Genomic DNA, 19,486 nt, shown 5'->3' on the forward strand with positions numbered 1-19,486 from the left:
AATTCTTCAAGTGCACTGAAGTTAGGAACAAGAATGGATCTGCAATACCCATTATTAGAGTATTACTCAAAAACTTGATACATTTTATTCCTGATTATATAAAACTGCATCCTTGTCATCAATTAATCCTGTTAACAATAAATAGGTCAAACAAACTGAAACCAAAACTGAACTAATTCTCACTTGTAGAATCATTTGAAGGGTTTAACTATAAAAATACATATATTAAAGAAAGAAAACAATGTCCAATGTTTAGATACTGAATTTAGAAATGTGTACCAGACTAGCCTCTTCTTTATAGCATCTATGAAACTATTATTTGACTCCAGTAAATCTAAGTTCCCCCTCAACTAAAACTACACAACTATACATGAATAAAAGCCCTGCTTTTACATTTTTCAAGGGTATGTTCATATAGGAAGCATGTTTTCATAAAGCTTGCTGATCAAATCCAAAAGAATAAACTCCTTAATAGCATTTATATTATTAACTGAACTAAGACTGTTTTTCCTGACATGAGATATTAAATACAGAATAAATGGAAAAAAATTATACTGAAAAGAGTGTTTCAATTGAATTTCTTCTAAATCCATCTGCAAAACTGAGTTACAAATTGAAACTTAGGTAAAGAAAGACCTGCCAGTCATTTTGGCACTTTCTTTGGGCCAACTTATCTGAGGCAGCTGCAAAACTACATTTAAGGGTCATATATTTTCTTTCAAATCAGCTTCCAAATGCATCTCAGAGAATGGGCCATGACAATGGTTTAAAGCTTTACTCCCCTCTGCAGCTACAAGTCATCACAATGCTGACTCTAATCAGGTTACTCTGCATCTGTCTGCCACAAATAACCTAGTAACAACTAAATGGATTGCCATAAATCTTTCAATTAGAATTTATAACTTTATTAGCACAATATTTTTGAACTGATTGCATTACTTTGAAGAGCAGCTTTCATTTATTTTGTCATTTGGGGGTCAAATGTGTACAATGGCTGGAAGCTGAATGCACAATAGGAAGCCTTACTTCAGCTTTGGTGGTCCCCAGAATTTCCCTTCTCCAGAGACTACAGACAATTTTTTAAAGGAACACTTTGTTTGCTGTGCTGAGGTTGAGCCACTTGGCTGAATGTCACCAAGTTTCTTCCTGACACTCAGAGTCACACTGCCAGTTTTATGGCTCTGATAAGGCTTCATAAAAGTAATGTGCCATTGGGTAAGTCTTCAAAGAATTGTGTCTCTTTTTTTTGTTTTGAGTTGTTGAAATCTATGCCTAGGATCATGTCTCTACACAGGAGATGAGGATCAAGTGATACTGAGTGATTCTAACAAATGTGGCTTAATTCATCAATATCTTGAATAGGGGGAAAAAAGGCAAAAAACCATTAGTTTCCTAGAAAAATATTAAGTAGTTATTTCAGTGTGGTATAAGTCCTCTGTATTTTCTTTGGTGAACTAGAGCAATTCCAAACAGCATGCATTATGGTTAAAAAGAAGAAATAGATTAAGCAGTTGACTTAGATGACTATCTAGTTAAGCATTTTGACAACACTGCTATACAAACACAAATGCATTTTTGCTAAATGCATAGCCACACACACCCCAAAAAATCAAGGTACAGCTTAATTGCATTTTTATTTTAAGGTATTAACATCTATAAATTTTAAACAAAAGAGATAAAATTCAAAAGCTGGAGAAAAATCTAACTTAAAAATTAAGGAATATTGGGGTAACTGAAGCTAAAGGCACTTTCCCATCTGAAGACTGAAAAAGATCAGGAGTTTCAGTGGAAAAGGGAACCTCCATAAGATGATGGCTCAGAAATAACCATCCATTCCTTTGTGTTTTGTTCATTATTAAATGGGAGTTTGCAGAGTTCTTAACATATATTGGATTCTCTGGCAAAATCTAAGGATAATTTATCAGCTTTTACTGGCTGCTTGGGTGAAAGAGTACAGACACAAATAACAGGTCATTCATTGCTGTTTATAGTTTAGATGTAGGTGAAAGCTGCATATACAGAGACACCATGTCTAACAAGGTGCTTCAGATCATACCTAGATGCTACAGAAAAAAGCAATTAAGTAGCCCACTAGAAAAGAGCAGGTTTATTACAAAGCTGCCGCTGCCACACCCAAATTAAGAGCAGATCTACATAAAACTGTAACATAAGAAGTGAACCTGCCCTGTTTCTTGTTCTGTCCGCTTAGACTATTCAAATGGCTTGCAGCCTAAGATTTGACACCCAAACATTCTCAAACACCCCAGAAAACAAGTAAAGACTTGATATTTCTATGAGCAACATGGATCTGGCATGACAAGATTCATGAGTGCCTCTCAAATATTAATGGCAACCAAAAGCCACTAAGAGCCAGAAACAGAAAATCAGAAGGACAAATCACCCTTCCCTTCCTGCTTCTACACACCTCTAACCTTTAACTGGCCTTTCAGCCAAAAGAAAATTTGTTCAAGATAGCCCAGGAATCTTGAACTAGCTCATTTCTTAGAAGCTATGGAAGGAAGTGTTGGTTGATAGAAATCACACTGAATTAGTTTTCAAACACATGTGCCAGAAGGAGCCAAAATAACTTCTGGTTTATCCTTACACACCTTTCTTTTTCTGTTATAAAGTTTAGAAGCCTTTAAAAATGCTAAAGAGTTACCAAAAAAAAAAAAAAAAATCTTACCCAGTAATAGAAACATGTAGTAGCAAGGTAATTATCTTCTACACTAGAACACTCTTAAATCTCTAAAGAAAATAGGAAAATGTACTTATTGTCTAAAAATGACAATTTCTTGTGGTAAAACTGCTCTGCTGTTCAAAAGCATCTCCATAGGGATTCTTAAGGAAACAGAGTGGTTAGATTCCTGGAAAACTAGATATAATAGATAGAATAGGCCAGGTGTTTTTTTTGCATCAAACTTCTCATAGTTTGCATTTAAGGTGACATGGCTTGATTCTCCATTGCTGGTTCCTCTTCAGATTTAACTACACTCCAAGCTGCAGTATTTCTGAGTGCACAATTCCCTGTGGCTCCTGGCTGGCCACCAAAGTGTCCACATTTGTGTTGCCTGTATGGAATACAGGCAGTGCAGGCTCCCAGCCTGTAATAGGGAGCAGAGGTAGGAAAAAGGAAATACAATCCACCTGTGTTCAACTTTAAACCTGTCCAGAAATGGTTTGTGGCATTATTTCACCAGACCATTGTGCTGCCAGGATAAGAGATCACAATTTCTTTTGAATCTACTTTAACACATGCAGTGTTAATAAAACACAGTATTACTGAGCAAAAACATGAGTTAGACCATAAAGTTTTCACACTCTTGGCAAAAATTGGGGTGTCTTTGTTTTTTTCAGATCTGAATCCAACAATGTAAGCACTGCATCTGCTTTTAGGAAGCCTTCTGAATTTTCTTCTCAGTTAGGAAAGTACAATAATGCACCAAGATATTAGAGCAATGAGAATCATCCACCCTAATAAGTAACTATTATAGATAATTCTCTTTTGGAAAACAGATTCTTAAGCAACCTAAGGCCATCTAAAAACTTGATCAAAACAACTCTAGAAATTCATAAAGATTTAAAAACTATTTCTCAATATGAGCATGTTCAGTTTTAAGAAAATTAGCTAAAACTTACATAACTGATTTCCCTCCTGTTTAAATTCCCTTTTTATTTAAAACTAGTTGTTATCAGTTATGACTATATGTTTTTGAAAGCTTATTTTTAACTCAAGACCATACTGCTGTAAAAGCAAGAAGTACTTAGTGTACCTAAAACCTCATTAGATTGATCTGTATTATCCTTAACCACTGAAATGGAACACTAAGAATATTAATATGGCAGCTTTGACATCACAACAATTGATGCAAATTCTAGGGTCTAACTTGATAATTCCTGCATGCTTCCCCCAGTGAAAGAGCAGAACTATTGTCATATTCTGAGCATATGTGTAGTTTAACCTTACTTCGTTTTTGAAACGGGGAATTGTGACAAAGAACTGGAATTCATTTTCTAAAATAACACATCCTATGTGTCAATAAAAAGAAACAAGAGAAGTCACAAGAATTAATGAGGCTGATTATAAGTCAGATTTCAAAAGGATATTATCAACTCTAAAGCAAGTCAAATGTCAAACTTGGGTTAAAAGTCATTTCAAGTATACTGCTTATATTCTTCCACACTTTGGGATAATCCCCTTAGATTAATGCCTTATCATTTTTCCCTTCTCAGTTTATTCAAAATACTTATCAAAAGAAAAGTCAAGCAGGCAGTAAAAGCAAGGTAGTTTTGCAGTAGACAATAAGGAGACATAGCAGGTGAAGCCTCTCAGGGCTAAAGGAACAACTTGTGTATAAAGCTTGTCTGTGGATGAACTCTGATCAGACCTTTTATCAACAGAACAGTGTCCCACAGGACCCTCCTGGACCAGGATTATTGGGACATTTCACACCAGCAGCACGCTGAGCTCAAAAACTCTTTTGGGATAAAGAGGTATTGCCCAAAAGTTTATAAAAACAGGGTGGAAACATCTAAAATCTGCAGCAGAGGGAAGAACTGAAACCACAACACTTTCTCTTCCATTCTAATCAAAACCTGGAAGGAATATTAGCTAAAAGAAGAAAACAAAAATGTGTACTAGTACCTACTTTATACAATGTACATGGCAAATTGAATAAACTAAAAAAACATTTCTCCAGTTTGTTTATATAAAATTTTAACTCAGATTTATTTTCATAATGACAGTATTTTTAAACTCATGAAAAAACTTCAGATCTTGAAACAAGATCCATTCATTGGTTAACTGATACAAGCACTGAATGCAAAAAGCTTTGGGCCTGACTTTTATTTCAGGACTAGTAATAAAACTGTAGTTTAATCCTCTGGAAAAGAAAAAAAAAAAAAAAAAAAATCAATTTACCTCCTCTCAAAGCATCTTTTCCCCATGGCTGAACATGACATTAAAGGTTTCAAATGTCATACTTGTAAACTATGTGGAATTAAAAGATGTCTCTATGGAACTGCTATATTAAATGGACCTTAAAGTTGTTTATGATTCAAAAGAATGATAGGGATTAGGTCCTTGAAAAACCTAAAAAGCAAAAAAAGAAAAGGAGCAGGCTCTTAAGAAATCCAGAAGTAAAATTCACTAGATTAAGAACTGTAAAAATTAAGGATTATGACTCCCTGAACCTTTAACCCCCAAGTGGAAAACATTAACAATTTGTTTCCATCAAAACATGGCTACAAGCTGGTATAATGCCAGCATAGCTTCTTTATTGATGAAAGCAACATTTCCTTCCAAACTCTCTCATCACATTTCATGATATCCAATAGATTATAGATTAAAAGTCGTATTTGCTCAAATCTACACACAGTCAACCCCCATTCTGGCCCTGCTGTCTGGACCAGTTTGTACCTTGATGAATGATGACAACAAATAAACTTGAAACGCCTTTGCTGTGTTAGATTTCACTTGACTACTGCAACCAGCATTATTCTTATCTTTGATGTCAACAACCCAAAAGAGTGTTAGATAAATCTGCTTCACTCTCAACGTGAGAATCCTATTACAAGTGCCATGGGAAGAGAAAAAAACAAAACAAAAAATGCCAACCCTCATCCAAAGCGTACTTGATACTTTTTCTTTAGGCATTTTTTCCCTGTTAATTTTCATAGTTTTCCTAAACATTAGGATGAAAGATTTATTTGACTAGTTTTTGAAGCAAATCCTGTCCATTATTCCCTTGATACTTCTTTTATACTATAAATGTGCATTTGATATTTGGGCTGAGAAGCTGGTACTATTTCTATTATTTATGAAAAATGTTTTAACTTCCTTTAATAAAGTTCTTTCCATAAGATTGAAATCACTATGACTTTTTCACCTGCTTTAAATCAAGCAGGAAGGACTGGATTTTGCATCTCACTTTCTGACACCAAGATTTTTCCTTGTAGGTAATCACAAATTTTTGCAAATAAAAACGTTAACATAGGAGCACCAACAACTCACTGATCCATAAATAAATGTTTTGGAACCTGGAAGTACAGTAGTGTGCCACCTCCAACTGGGCTTGCCCCAGGACTGGACTCCATAAAAATCCCCCTAATCAGAGACAGGCTGTCAGACAACAATAATGAGATTTACTGTATAACAGGGATGAAATTAATAGGTCTCTAAAATTTTACCTGCTTTGATATGAATTTGCCAGTTTTAGATTGCAAAAATCACTGCATATTTTGTCTTATAAAACCAAAGCTTCTTTCCTTCTGAAAAACACCTTTCATTTCTTGAAGTGCTCCAAGAAAAGACAAGTATCAGTGCATTACATCTTTGAAATTTACTATGTTTGCCACTTTAGCCATCAGCCTAAGAACACTCTTCAGTAGTTTTTTTAATAAGTGTGTTTATCACCAAAAGAGATGATGCCCTTCTGATTCCTATGACATCTGTCCTATCAATCCTGAGCACAACACTGCCAGTTCCTAGACCCATGATCACACAGGTAGCCGAGCATGTTACTGCTCAGCAAATGTGTTATGAATTCTCAGATGATGAACTATGCTAAGGCTGGATGTCAGAGGTGATGAAACTGATAATCCATCAGTAATTTTCTAACCACCCCAACATCTCTGACCCATTGAACTAAATAAATGTATTTAATCACTGACTAGTCAACAGATCAGAAGGTGCCACAGGGTGAAATGAGTGTCTTGACAAAGGGAAGACAGGCACTACCTAAACCACTGTCACAACAAGCATATCTTATCTCAGTCACTTCAACCTTAAACTGGACTATAGAATAAAATATTTGTTTACAGCAAAATACAAAACTGATTTTGTAGGATTATCCTTAAGAAAATAATTCTGGCAACATGTTCCAGACTCTTTTCTTGTAAACAGATTAGGTTACAACCACAAAAAAACCCCCAACCTTCCAATCACTTCTGATGAATCATAGCCCAAATAGCCCAATATAAGCAAAGGATGTTGCTTCCATAGAAGGTTTTTCAGCACCTTTCTGGATGATGTGTTCTACCTCTGGTCTCACTACTGCCAGCTTTGTGACTAAGAAGAATGGCAGGACAAATCTCACACCCTTCACAGAAGTCTTAAGCAAACTTTTCTTGGCATGCAAAAACCTGATTGCAATGAGAGTGGTACTTTCCCCAGGTGTTCCTATGGCAAAACAACATGCCTGCCCAGCACTGGGTTATTAATGCCTCACTCTCCTGATGTTGTGTGTTGGCAGCCATGACAGAAGGCTTTGAACTTGTTTATTCACACATGTTTAATCCTGTCTCCACACAGCACATCACAGCCTGTGGGGCTTGGAAGATGGATGAGTGAAACCAAGGCCACGAGGGGGTCAGGGTCAGGGTTGTCACTGAATCTCAATAACTCCATCACTCACTGTAGCAGGCACTTCAGAGGTCACCTCAACCAAGGAGTTTGGGATAGATGTGGAAAAACAGCTGGCACAAGCATGCACATATTCCCTGCAGTTGATGCTACACATGGAAACAAGCATAAATCCTTATTTACACTGTGCCTTGAGCTGGCTTTAGTCTACTTGGTTGAAAAAAGAAAAAGGGAAAGAAGTTTATTTAACAATAGGTGATAGGCATCAAGCAGCAGCACACAGGCAAAAGAAAAAAGCACTAAAAATCAGAAAATAAATATGCCAGTTTAATATTTCTGCTGTAACTAAGGAAAAGGAGCAAAAAGAGCACATGATGTCACAGACTGGCTCTAGTACACAGTGACAGTGGAGGACAACACATTCCATCCCACTTGTATTGTGCACACTCTGGAAAAGAAGCTTCTTTGAAACACAGCACAGATGACACAAACTCCTATCTGTCCATTATGCAGGAATTCTAATATGCATCAATGATAAATCTTAATTTTTAAAACCTTTACAGTTAGAACATATATGCTTTTCATATATATACATATTTCATGCATGTATATGCACACACACATATATATAAAAATAAGATTATATATCTAAAACAGATTAAACAGCTGTATACTGCTCAGGTCCTAAACAACACTCAGTATAATTTGAGAGTTTTTATTCCCAGAACATTAGCAAATAATTATGTTAAATAATTATGTTCATAACTATATTGCACATTATATCCTGTTTGTTCACCTGTTCTGTTTGTCACTGGCAGGAACTTGATCACATAATATACAAAACTGTTTCTTCCTTATAACTCTGAACTTGTGCTTTGTACATCCACCTCATAATAAACCACTCTGCAAAAGTGGAATTATTTCCAAGAGAGATGGAAATTAGTATTATTAGTTATCTCTAAGCACATGCACAGCACTGCAATTAAAAGCATAAATTTGATCCAACCAAATTCTCATTTGTTCAGATTGCAGGTGTATAATGAGAAAAATGACATATAAACTTAGATCTGCACATATGCACACAGTATATTTATGATAGCCAGCCAAAATATTTTGATGAATAAGAAAATTAGCAGGTGAATAATATAAAGAATAGTCAAAGACAAGCTTTTATTCTAGAAAGACAAAACAAGTCCTTACAATCTGACCAAGCTATTAGAGAAGAAAATCCAGATAAAAAAGAAAAACAATAACAGGGCTCTATCCCAGTCTTTCAAAAAATGTAAAAGCATATGCTTCAGTGTAGACACCTCTTGGACTAATGACACTGGCAGAGAAAGAAGAATTCTACAATAATTTGCAGATCCAATTTTTATGCCTTTTTTTAGGGGGGGGGGAGGGGGGAGGTGATTAGGGTTTTGATTTTGGCGGGGTTTTTTTTTTCAGGTGGTTGTTTAGATTTTGAAGCATTTTTGTGTGATATTCATTTCTTAAAGACAAAGGAAACTTTTTTGTTAGGATTACTGCAACTTTTTTCCCTATGGCCCATTTTCTGAAAAGTTTATTTATGTTAAGTGCTCCCAAGGGGGAGGGTGGGAGCAAGAGAGTTATATTTCCACAATTTTCAATAAGACTGATACACTAAAAGTTTATATAACACATAAAAATCCATTAAGAAGTCCAAAATTTGCAGTAACTGATACATTCAGGATCAAATGGGAACACAATCTTAATAAAACCATGAAGAAAATCACCTGTCTTTTTAGAGTAGGCAGAGGAAGGCAAATAACATGATGAATTTCTCTCATATTTTTAAGATATCATACTACCAATAAAAATATTTGGCTTCTGCCTGTGGTTCTGCAATCAACATGATACATGGATGTGAACAGATGGCTGTGAATCTCAAAGAAAACATGACTGATGTGAACATCAGCATTGCCACCTCTGACTGTCAGACAGGCATCTGTAGGAGAGAAATCCACAGGTCTGAAGCAGGTAATTAAGTTACTCCTACAATACAATAAAAATTGTATATATGCTAAGGGAGGGACCAGGAGCTCTAAGGTACAAATCTTTAGCATCCAGTGTAGCTTCAATCACTTTTCCCAGCTGACTGTCCAGACTGCAAGCTACTCAACTCTTCCTCCAACCATCTGCATCAATAACATTTAATCAACCCAAGAATCAGACTGTTTGAGGTAAATGTGACTTCTAGTTGCTGATTCTAAGTTTGAAGCATAAATATATATATATAAATGAGAAGACAGAGTTAAAAACTTGGAACACAAAAGCAAATACTTTCTGAAAATTATTTCACTTTTTTGCCCTTTACTCTTTAGTTCCCCAGATGCTTTGCTAAAAAAAAACCCCATCCTAACAAACCTTGAAAGTTATCAGTTTGCTTCAATAGCCCCAAATTTACACTCAGACTGTGCTTCCCTATGGACTTTGTTATCAACTTAATTTTAAAGCAATCTAAATAAATTATACTTCAAGAGAAAAGCAGGGTGACAAAAACAAAGGAAGCTTGACTCTATGCAACCATCTTTTTCATAAAGACATCTTTCAGGAAAAATAACACAAATTTCAGTGGCTGAGGTGACAGTGTTTCACCCAGATTTTAACTGCTCCAGGTTTTCCACTACCTGTGCCTTTTTTGGATTCCAGCCAAGAAGAACAATTGTATTTGTCCAGGATCCATGAGGTGAATGAGCTTAAGGAAGTGCTTAAACTTAAAACACATGAGCTTAAAAACCTTGTGTGTTCTCTAAATCAGTGGTTTTTTACTACCCAAGACATTAGATGGACCAACTGGTGAACCCAGTGAGTCATTATGCCACTGCTTCCCATGTGAAATAAAAGACATGATATACAACTACATCAACAGTGCTGCTCTGGAGAAACACAGGAATTCTCACATTCTAAACACGCCCAAAGTTCTATTTGGCATTCATCACTGCTAAAATACAAAATGATTGTCCTATTATCTGTCAGCCTTATGGGATTATAACAGTCAGCAGATGGGGAATTTTTGTATATATTATGACCTGAAAAATAATTCCAGGCTTAGCCAGTGTAATTTCTTTTCCAAGATTGTTGCTCAGTTTATCCCCTATAAATGGGGAGTATTTTTCCTCAGGTTCTCATGTGCTGTTTGTTTTGAGATTACAACAGGAAGAAAATACTTCCTTCCCACAAGCAATGTTTGTATGTCTCAGCCTTGCTGGGTTGGTAATTTCTTCATAGGCTGACAGAAACTTGTTTCCTTCTCATTTATTTCATCAAATGATTTTGCATGTGAAGTGAGCAACAGGCAGGTTTGAGTCCAATTAGTAGAAGAAAAGTCCTCCAGCAAGATGCAGGTGGTTTAAGGGACTGCCAATTTTGAACACCAAGGCCAACATCTATTCTGGCATACAAGATTAGGCAATGAACCCAGCAGGACCCAACAGAAGGATCATTAGATTGGAAGAATGGGATGACACTGAAAATTAGTATAGGAGACACTAATTAAACTGGAATAACAGCAAGTACAAGGCCATTTTCTTTCACACCCATCACAGGGAAGTTTATGGCACAGTAGAGCTCATCTGTTGAAAACTGCAGAGAAAGAGACAGATCTGTGTCTGATTAGTATAGAATAACTATGAGTTACCAAATGCTTATAAAAAAGTTAAACATGATCACAGGACTGACAGATCAAGGAATAGTGAAGATAGATATTAACATTAGTTCATGCACAGCATGCAAGTCTTGGAATATTACATGCAATTTACCCACTCATGTCTCAGAAAACATATGAAGATTAGAACAGGTGATGAACGACTACTAGGATCAAGTAAATATTTTCCAAGAAAACTCATGAGCTTTTCTTGTTTAACTTAGCAATAGCTGAGATGAGGAGTGAAACCACGGTAGTCTGTAAATACAAAGGAGAGAAAACAACTACAGAAAAATCAGATCACAGAATAGTTTGAGTAGAAATGAACCTTTTAAATGTCATCTAGTCCAACCCCCCCTGCAATGAGCAGGCCCATCTTCAACTGGACCAGCTTGCTCAGAGCTCCATCAAACTAATTTTCTCTGCATTTCCTCACAGGAGTGGTGCTCCAAAATCACAAGAACTAGTATAATTCAAGCACATTTATATTTGCATTGGAAACATGATTTTTTTTTTTTTCTAACCATTAGAATACCTAAGTTCCAAGACAGGCTTTCAACAGAAATGGAAGGAGTGAGCTTGGGCACGAAGGGGAAGGCAATCAAACTGCTTTTCAGAGTGCAGCTTGAAATGTTTCTGAATGGAATTACAAAGTACAGCTGTGTAGAACACAGGAACTCACCCATCCAGGACTCCCAGCTCTTTAGAACTCACATCCCTTTGCACAGTGGCAAACAGATCTATGAGACAGCAGAAAGTGACTGTGCACGCCTCCCTTCTCCATCACAATAAAGCCATTTACCAAGTTCCAGTCCACATCCACATCACTGCCACTTGAAAAATCCAAGCAAGAAGAGTGGAACAAACCCACCACTTCATTTCCCACTTATATTCCACATATTAGAAACTTATATGAAGAATAAAATCTGTGGGAACTTTTAAGTATCCCCAAAGCCACAATTAAATTTTAGTCCTCTAAGAGCAAGAGCAAGGAAGTTCATGTCTGAACAAAGACTTCGGAGGAAAAAAAAAAAAAAAAGGAAGAAGGTTAAGTGTCTGGAGTCTTCAAAAAACAGGGTGATTATCAGAATAAAAATATGTATCTATCTATATATATATATAGAGAGAGAAAGATGTGTATATATAAAACATTCACCAATCTCATCCTGATAATTATTGTTAATTACCACAGTACTGAATCTTGTTAGAATTGAGATAATGAAAAATTTGGAAAGGCATAGTCTGAGGATTGCTTAAAATGAGTACTTTTTAAAGCCTGACATTGCATAATAATATAATATGAATGGAGCATGTGCTTACTGGTTCCTGAGAAGAGAGTTGTAAAAATTCAGTGTTATCTTGTTCTCTTTCATTTCCCATATGAACTAAAAATCAGAGAAATGTCAGCCAAAAAAATCAGCACATGATGATGCTCCCACTAACAGATCAATCAGGAGCTGATTTCTTTCAAGGTTTCTGTGAATTCATCAGTTGCTCCTTAGCTGTCAGCATTCTCTCAGGTAGAGCATTCAGAGTAATGTAAACAGCACATTTGATTTTAAAAAATAAATTCAAATCAAAGTTAAGGGGAAGAAAGAAGCCAATAAAAATCAAGTGAGGAAAGGGCAATAAATTACTGGAAGCAGAATCAGATCAACTGCAAATACCCCCTAAAAATTTAACACTAAGTTTTCTCCTAGGTGGGGAAAGGGGTAGGTCCTGAGCATAAGAATTCAAGAATAAATAGGATATCCTGCAAAGAGATTTTCTAATCATTTCTGGCTGTGAGAACTATTTCTACTGCAGGGATGCTGGGGATTAAACTGGACTGTGTGAACACACAGCACATGAGAGCACATTGCAGACACTTATTAACCTGTTCTCAAGGATTAATTCACATAGTAAAAACACCTTCAAGCTGCTAAGGAATTTTTTCACAAGGCACACAAAACCAACTGAGCTTAAGTGCTCACAAAAAAAAAGTCCTCTGGCACCTGAGCCTGTTTATTTTGTGTGAGCATCTGAATCCATCATTCTTTAGTGTCCACTGTGCTGTGGATGTCTACCAATTAAAAAAAGATATTGTATAAAAGCCACAGTATAAAATAGAACAAGAAAAATGAGAACAAAAGTAAGGCCTGGAGAAAGCTATAGGCATTATATAGCTTGATATTGTGAGTGACAGAATTTTAAGTATCTTTGGATTTACTTGAAATGTAAGGAGTCCTTTAGGTCTTTTAGCCTTGGAAACATTTAAATGTGCATGTCCAGGTGAAGTTCAAAAGGTAAGAAATGAAGATGTAACAATGTGATGACTTTTCTAAATCCCAATGGATGATGGTGGGAAGTACTGCTTCTGCCCACAAGGAAGGTATTAATGCTGAAGCACAAACTTAAACAGTTTGTGAGAAATGTGTTATCAACAGAATTTAGGTTATCCTGATGAAGAGCACCTCTCATAAAAATTCTAGTTCATTCTGGCTACTGGTACAAAAATCACACCCTCTGAAACATGTAGGTTTCTTGTCTCAGTTGAATTCAGAAGAAATAAAAGCACTTAACTAAAAGCTAGATTAATAAAGTAAATAATCATAACTTTTTTTTTTATTTTCCTCAAAGGAAGCTTTGCAAGAAGATATCAAGTCAGGTTTTGGTTTATCTGATGTGTCTTCAGTCATTTATATTTAGTAATTTCATTAATTTCTAAAGGTGACTGAGAATTACTGCTCTATACAGAAATGCCATTTTATGTAATGTTTTCAAACTGAATTTATCTTAATCCACAGAGAAGTCCACAGAAACTGCTTAATGCAAGCTTCAAAAGTGCAGAGAAGTAAGTAAGGTATTCACACCATTTTACACAATCTACCTTTCCCCAGATTGTGTAATCAGATACAATTTTATTTGTTCTCTTCTGCAAGGAGAATTTAATTTTCCTTAAGCATGCTGTGATAACAGCCACAATTTGTTAAATTTCTTTTTAGAGAATAAACATGATGAGAAAAAGCTGCTTTTCAGTGTCCTGATATTGCTCATAGACCAGACCACAGTCTCCAGCATTCCAATTTCTATAATAATTATTCTGTCATGATGAGAGCAGAAGAGTGCCAACTCAGAAAAAGCCTTTCATACTTTGTTTAGAAGGATGAGGGAGAGAGAAATATAAGTAACAGGACATGCTCTGCACACATTAAAGGAACCTCAAAGCAAATTAGACTTTAAAATTACAAGTAACAAAATTAATAATGTGTTACCATCATACATTAAAGAGAAACTAGATGGAAAAAATCATCCACCCATTTTACAGTCACATACACTGTGCTCTTTCACTCTGAGTATCTCATAGGAAATTATTAACTACATTATTATGAATATATTGCAGCCTTTTGCACATGCTCCAGCAAATAGCCATCAGCATTATGATGCAAAGGTGAGTGTATAGCATATATTTTATATCTCTCAGCCTTTATTCACTGAGCATTTCAATGTATCTGGTTTATTTGTAAGATTACTGTCTCTTGTGTTTAAGATCTGGCTTAGGCTTGCTCTGAAGAACACCTATGACTTCACACTAAACTCAGTACTACTATAAGATGTCTTGTTACAGATAAAAACATAATTCAGTGTTGACTCTAGCACAAACAGGATCATTATGTTTAGAGAGTGTTCCAAAGCCTGCTATCCAAGCAATCTGTGGCATATAAATAATGCAAGACCTCTTCTTTCTCCAAATGACTTCAGTTCAAGCAGAGACTCAGAAAGATGGAAGCCCAAATTTATACTGCCATTACGAAATTCAATCTATTTCTGGTTCTCCAATTGAATTATGACTCAGAGGCTTCCACTATTTTCTGCACCAACCCACATGCTCCCAGTCTTTGCCAACCCATGCAGAAGAGAATCCTATTTGTGAATATTCCTGAGCTTTATTATTAGTGTATTAAAATGGCAGCAAATCCCAACTAATCTGAAAAGCTTCATGTTTTCTTTTAAAGGAAAGTAAGGTAGAAAATGGGTCTTATTTCCCTTCCCCCCTGACCTCTGAACCACAACCTCCTCGCCACTAAAGCGTTCAACACCTCATTTAATCTCTCCTCGCTGCACTGGCACAGCGCTGCAAAAGGAAAAGGGAAAAAAAAATAATCTGGGGACTTCATCAATTTTTCATGAATTTTCATTTAGGCCAAAGCCCCCTGTAAGAGTGGTCGATAGATCAAGCTGCTGTCACATATTTAACACCTGGAGCTACAGCTGCTCTCCCCAGGGGCAGCGCTGACTCCGGCTGGATCAGAGGCAGCCCTGGCTGAGTGGGGACCCCACGCTCCTTCCCCTGCTCACATCGCTGCCCTGGTGCTCCCAGATGAAACCCCAGCTTTGCTCACCCCTGCAAATGTGTTTCCTGATATTCCCAGGGGAAAACTCCACCTCGAAGCTTCGATTGCCTCAACCAGTGCACTGCGAGAAAAGCGTGCTTTTATTTTAGGATTTCTGGTGTTAGAATGCAAAAGCAGTATGGTAAAACACAAAACTACTTCAAGCCTTTCTAAATTGTTCCAAGAAAATCTGAACATAAACATACATTTAACACCAACCCTTGTTCAATTTCAATTACAAAATTCTAATGGACAAAATCAAAAGAAAGATGTTTTACTCTTTTGAATACAATTCTTCATAGAGTTAAGACTAGATCATCTGTTTTTAATGATTTAACCATAAAACAAAAACACTCCATGAGAATTTGCCATGTACAATTCAGAAGACTTGTTTGACTGGTAGCATTAGCATTATTTTTTCCTTCTGAGGAAGTGCCTACTGAAGAATTAGGCATGGAATTGATGATGCACACCATGAATTAATGCATTAAAACAATTAAATAGAGTAAGTTATATCAATCCTAAACTGTGCCTTCAAATAACTTTTCCTTCTAAACTCCAACTATTTCTTCTTAAATGTCTTCTGGAATAAAGATATTCTAAATTATAGGCAAAAATAATATAAAAGTTCATTCAGTATATTAATTATTTTTTTAAAGTAACTTCCCAAATCACAGTTCTTCACAGTTGTATTGGCATGGACAAATTTTTCTGACAAATCATACACCAATAAAAAAATACCTGCTCTGGACTGTATGCATGTGCTCTGAAGAGGCATGGATTTAGAAGCACACTTTATGTACTTTAGAGGGGCTGGTACCTAAATCCACCATGTTTTGGAAAGATGTAAACTGGTACTCAACTAAAAAGAGCTTAAGGATTTCAGCAACTTGAAAAAACTCACTGCAAAAAAAACAACAAGGAACAAATGATTGTGTTCAAAATGGTTTGAACCACCCTGGGTCCAGCTGAATTTAATTCCTGTCTTTACACACAAATGTGGATATATCGGAAGATTTCCATTCCCAGTGCTTTTGTGGCAGGTCCCCATAGAGGGGAAAAAAGTAAAAGGAGATAAAAGAAAAAGGAATCATAATTAACGCTGCTTATTATATTAATGTGTAAGCACGAACACATCTAACATATATAGAAACCCAATAAATATTTCTTCATAAAAATCACTCAAAAGTTGAAAGAGTACATTACTAGCAGCTGCCAATTTAATAAGAAAAGTAAAACAATTATAATTTCCTACTCTAAAACAGCACACTCAGCAGCTTGCTCCTCATGGCACTATTTAAGGCCACCTACAGTCAGCTAACAATCCAGAACCCTGCTGTCAGCAAAGGAAAACTGTCCTTTATTCTGGTGATGACAACAGCTTGGCTAGGTGTGGAAAGCAGAGTTTTCAATACAGTGACAGAGAGCACGAGGCAGACTGGAACACAGGCAGCCCCACGGACAGGGCACAGCACCCAGAAAAATCAGCAGCTTTCAGCAGGAGCCAGGACAGGTGAATGGGCACTCACTGCTGACAACAGCCTGTCAACAGAAACTCATTTCTGGTGAGCAAACAGGCTGCTACAGACTGCTCCTCTTCTTCAGCACAGAAATGCTGACAGTAGAAAAACAAAAAAGTTCCCTGGAAGTCACTTAACCTGATTTACAAACAAAAATTTTCATCTCAAACCCAAGCAAAACCTGTACTTTTGCTATCATCTTCCAAAGGATGCCTTTGATACACACCAAGCACTGCCATATGCTTTTAAAAATCACAGCAGAATCTCTAAAATTAAATAAACAAGCAATGTATGCATTATTTACAATTCCCTTCTTTGATGAAGACCTTTCTGTAATCACAGCCATGCTACTGCTCAAAGAAAGATTCAAGTGTTTCACTTCACTCTGTTGAAGTTAAATAGGAGAGCCTGCTTTAGACTACTGAATCTTTTAATTGGGGGATTCAGGCAGTCAAATTTCAAAGCTATGAAAACAGTAAAAGCACAATGTTATCCCAAAAACTTTGGCCATGGTTTCAGATCTCAGTTTCACATTCACGCCACTCCTCCCCTAAAATAGCTGACAAAGAAGAGCAGCTTTATTATTTCTACTTTTCTATTTTATTATTTCTACTGTTTCTATTATTTTCTACTGTCTCCCATATGACCCATGCCTCACCTGCCAACAGCTACAATGGTTAAACAAACTCCAGAGACTGGAGGTGGTGTAACAAGAAACTCACAGTAGTCAGTGAAGTAGGGATCAATGAAAACTGACAAGACAGAGTACATTTAAATTTCAAAATAATCAGTCACTTCAATTTGATGACTCAAGGTACAACTGGAACAATCCTTTGAAATTCAACAGCAGATCCTGAATCTCAACAGGATTAGAATAAAGACTTCAAGTGTTGAGGACTCTCTTTTAGGATTGCTCAACAGTTAAAACATACGTACAAAAACACAAATAATCCAGTAAATCTATCTGGTAATACGCAGATACCAACCACAACTGAAAAACTTTGTGTTGCATTTACTGGCACATTTACTTCTGCTTTGATAGTATGCCAAAACGGTTTTCATTTTTTCTTTGATACAGTTTTGAATCTAGGTTACAACAGGTAAAATATAGTGAACAAGTATGTTCTACTTGGCTTATTCAACCATGTAAATTTTTCCAAAAATGGCATTTTCTGCAATTTCTGAGAAAACGGACGCCTCAAGATCACACCACATTAGCTATGAAAGCCTGAAGACTGCATTAGGAACAAAGATTTCTCTTTTGAACTTCCCCTCTTTAAACATACCATCTACAGTGGACTTAAATCCATTCTTTATCAACTAAGAAATACAGATTTGCTCTAAAGCCCTACTTCAAACACATTTAAGGGAAACTACTGTCAGATGAAGAGCTGTGGGTGAAAAATTCAAGAAGAGAGCACTTATAAATCTATTCAAATACAATTATATGCAAAGATGCACATTCTGAATAAGAAGATCAGTGTTGATTCAAACCATATAACTAAGCAGCAAATAAAAGATGCGCCGCTGATTATTTTTTATGTCTGATGAGCTTGTTTGCTGTGAATATAATGAATGTATCTGCTAACACTACAGGAAGCAGACTGCTCATGCCAGGTGGGCTCTGAAAGAGCCCTGTTGATTTCTCTGTTAAGACAAAGAGAATCGATAAAGACCAAGACTGTTCTGGATGGTATGAGAAATGGCCAACAATTTCACTTGCCATTCACATAATGAATGAGGCCTGGGTCAAATTTATGATGGAAGAGCATATATTGAGGTTTCCAGCAGTACAGAACATGAGTCACCAAGATGCTGTCTGTTTCTGTTGAGGTAACAGATGATGAGATAAAGAGAAACAGACAGCGCACCTTAGATTAAATGATAGGTATTTTTCCACATTAGTTCCAGCATAACCAACTCTAGACATCATTTAAAAATCAGATTATTCTTCAGAGGAAGATTATCCTTTGTCCATGTTTGTGCCAATCATGATTATACTCTGGCTAGAACCTCATTTTGGTATAAATCACTTATTCTGCACGGTCACTGCTACTGAACAAACACATGAAAACGCCTTGACTAGAGCAGCAGCCAATGACAGAACTCAGCACTTATCCCCATTTGTTATCCCCCAGGACGCAGGCTGGGTGACAGCACAAAAGCCAAGGCACAGTTTCACAGAACACCAAACAAACAAAAACTACTCACATGCCACTTCCAGAGACGCATTGCGACTCACAGCTTCCCCCAGGTAGTTCCTGGCCACGCAGACGTAGCTCCCCTCGTCGGGTTTGCTCCTGCGCCCGTGCACGATGCGCAGGAAGAATAAAGATCCGCTGGGCAGCAGCATCCGGTGGGAGCGCGGGTCATCCTTGTCCGTCTCCACCCGCTCGCCATCCTTGTACCACTCGATGGTGGGGGTTGGCCTTCCCTCTGCCTTGCAGTTCAGAGTAGTTGGCTCTCCTTTGGACACTATCACATCCGAAGGATGCTCAACAATCCGCGGTGGGAAGTCCTCCTGACGGAGACGGGATCCTAAAGGGAAGGACAGAGGGAAGAGGGA

General features: G+C 36.8%; 1 protein-coding gene across 6 annotated transcripts in view; it reads right to left on the reverse strand.

Moving 5' to 3' along the window:
- ROBO2 (roundabout guidance receptor 2) overlaps positions 1-19,486 on the reverse strand; it is a 432,478-nt gene that overhangs the window by 369,661 nt on the left and 43,331 nt on the right. For all 6 annotated transcript variants that reach the window (XM_079322619.1, XM_079322621.1, XM_079322618.1 and 3 more), the window contains exon 2: positions 19,132-19,458. In XM_079322619.1, coding sequence (XP_079178745.1) covers positions 19,132-19,458 — 327 coding nt within the window. The remainder of the gene's footprint in view (positions 1-19,131; positions 19,459-19,486) is intronic.

This window comes from Erithacus rubecula (genome assembly GCF_903797595.1).
Source record: "Erithacus rubecula genome assembly, chromosome: 1".
Classification (NCBI taxonomy): Eukaryota; Metazoa; Chordata; class Aves; order Passeriformes; family Muscicapidae; genus Erithacus; species Erithacus rubecula.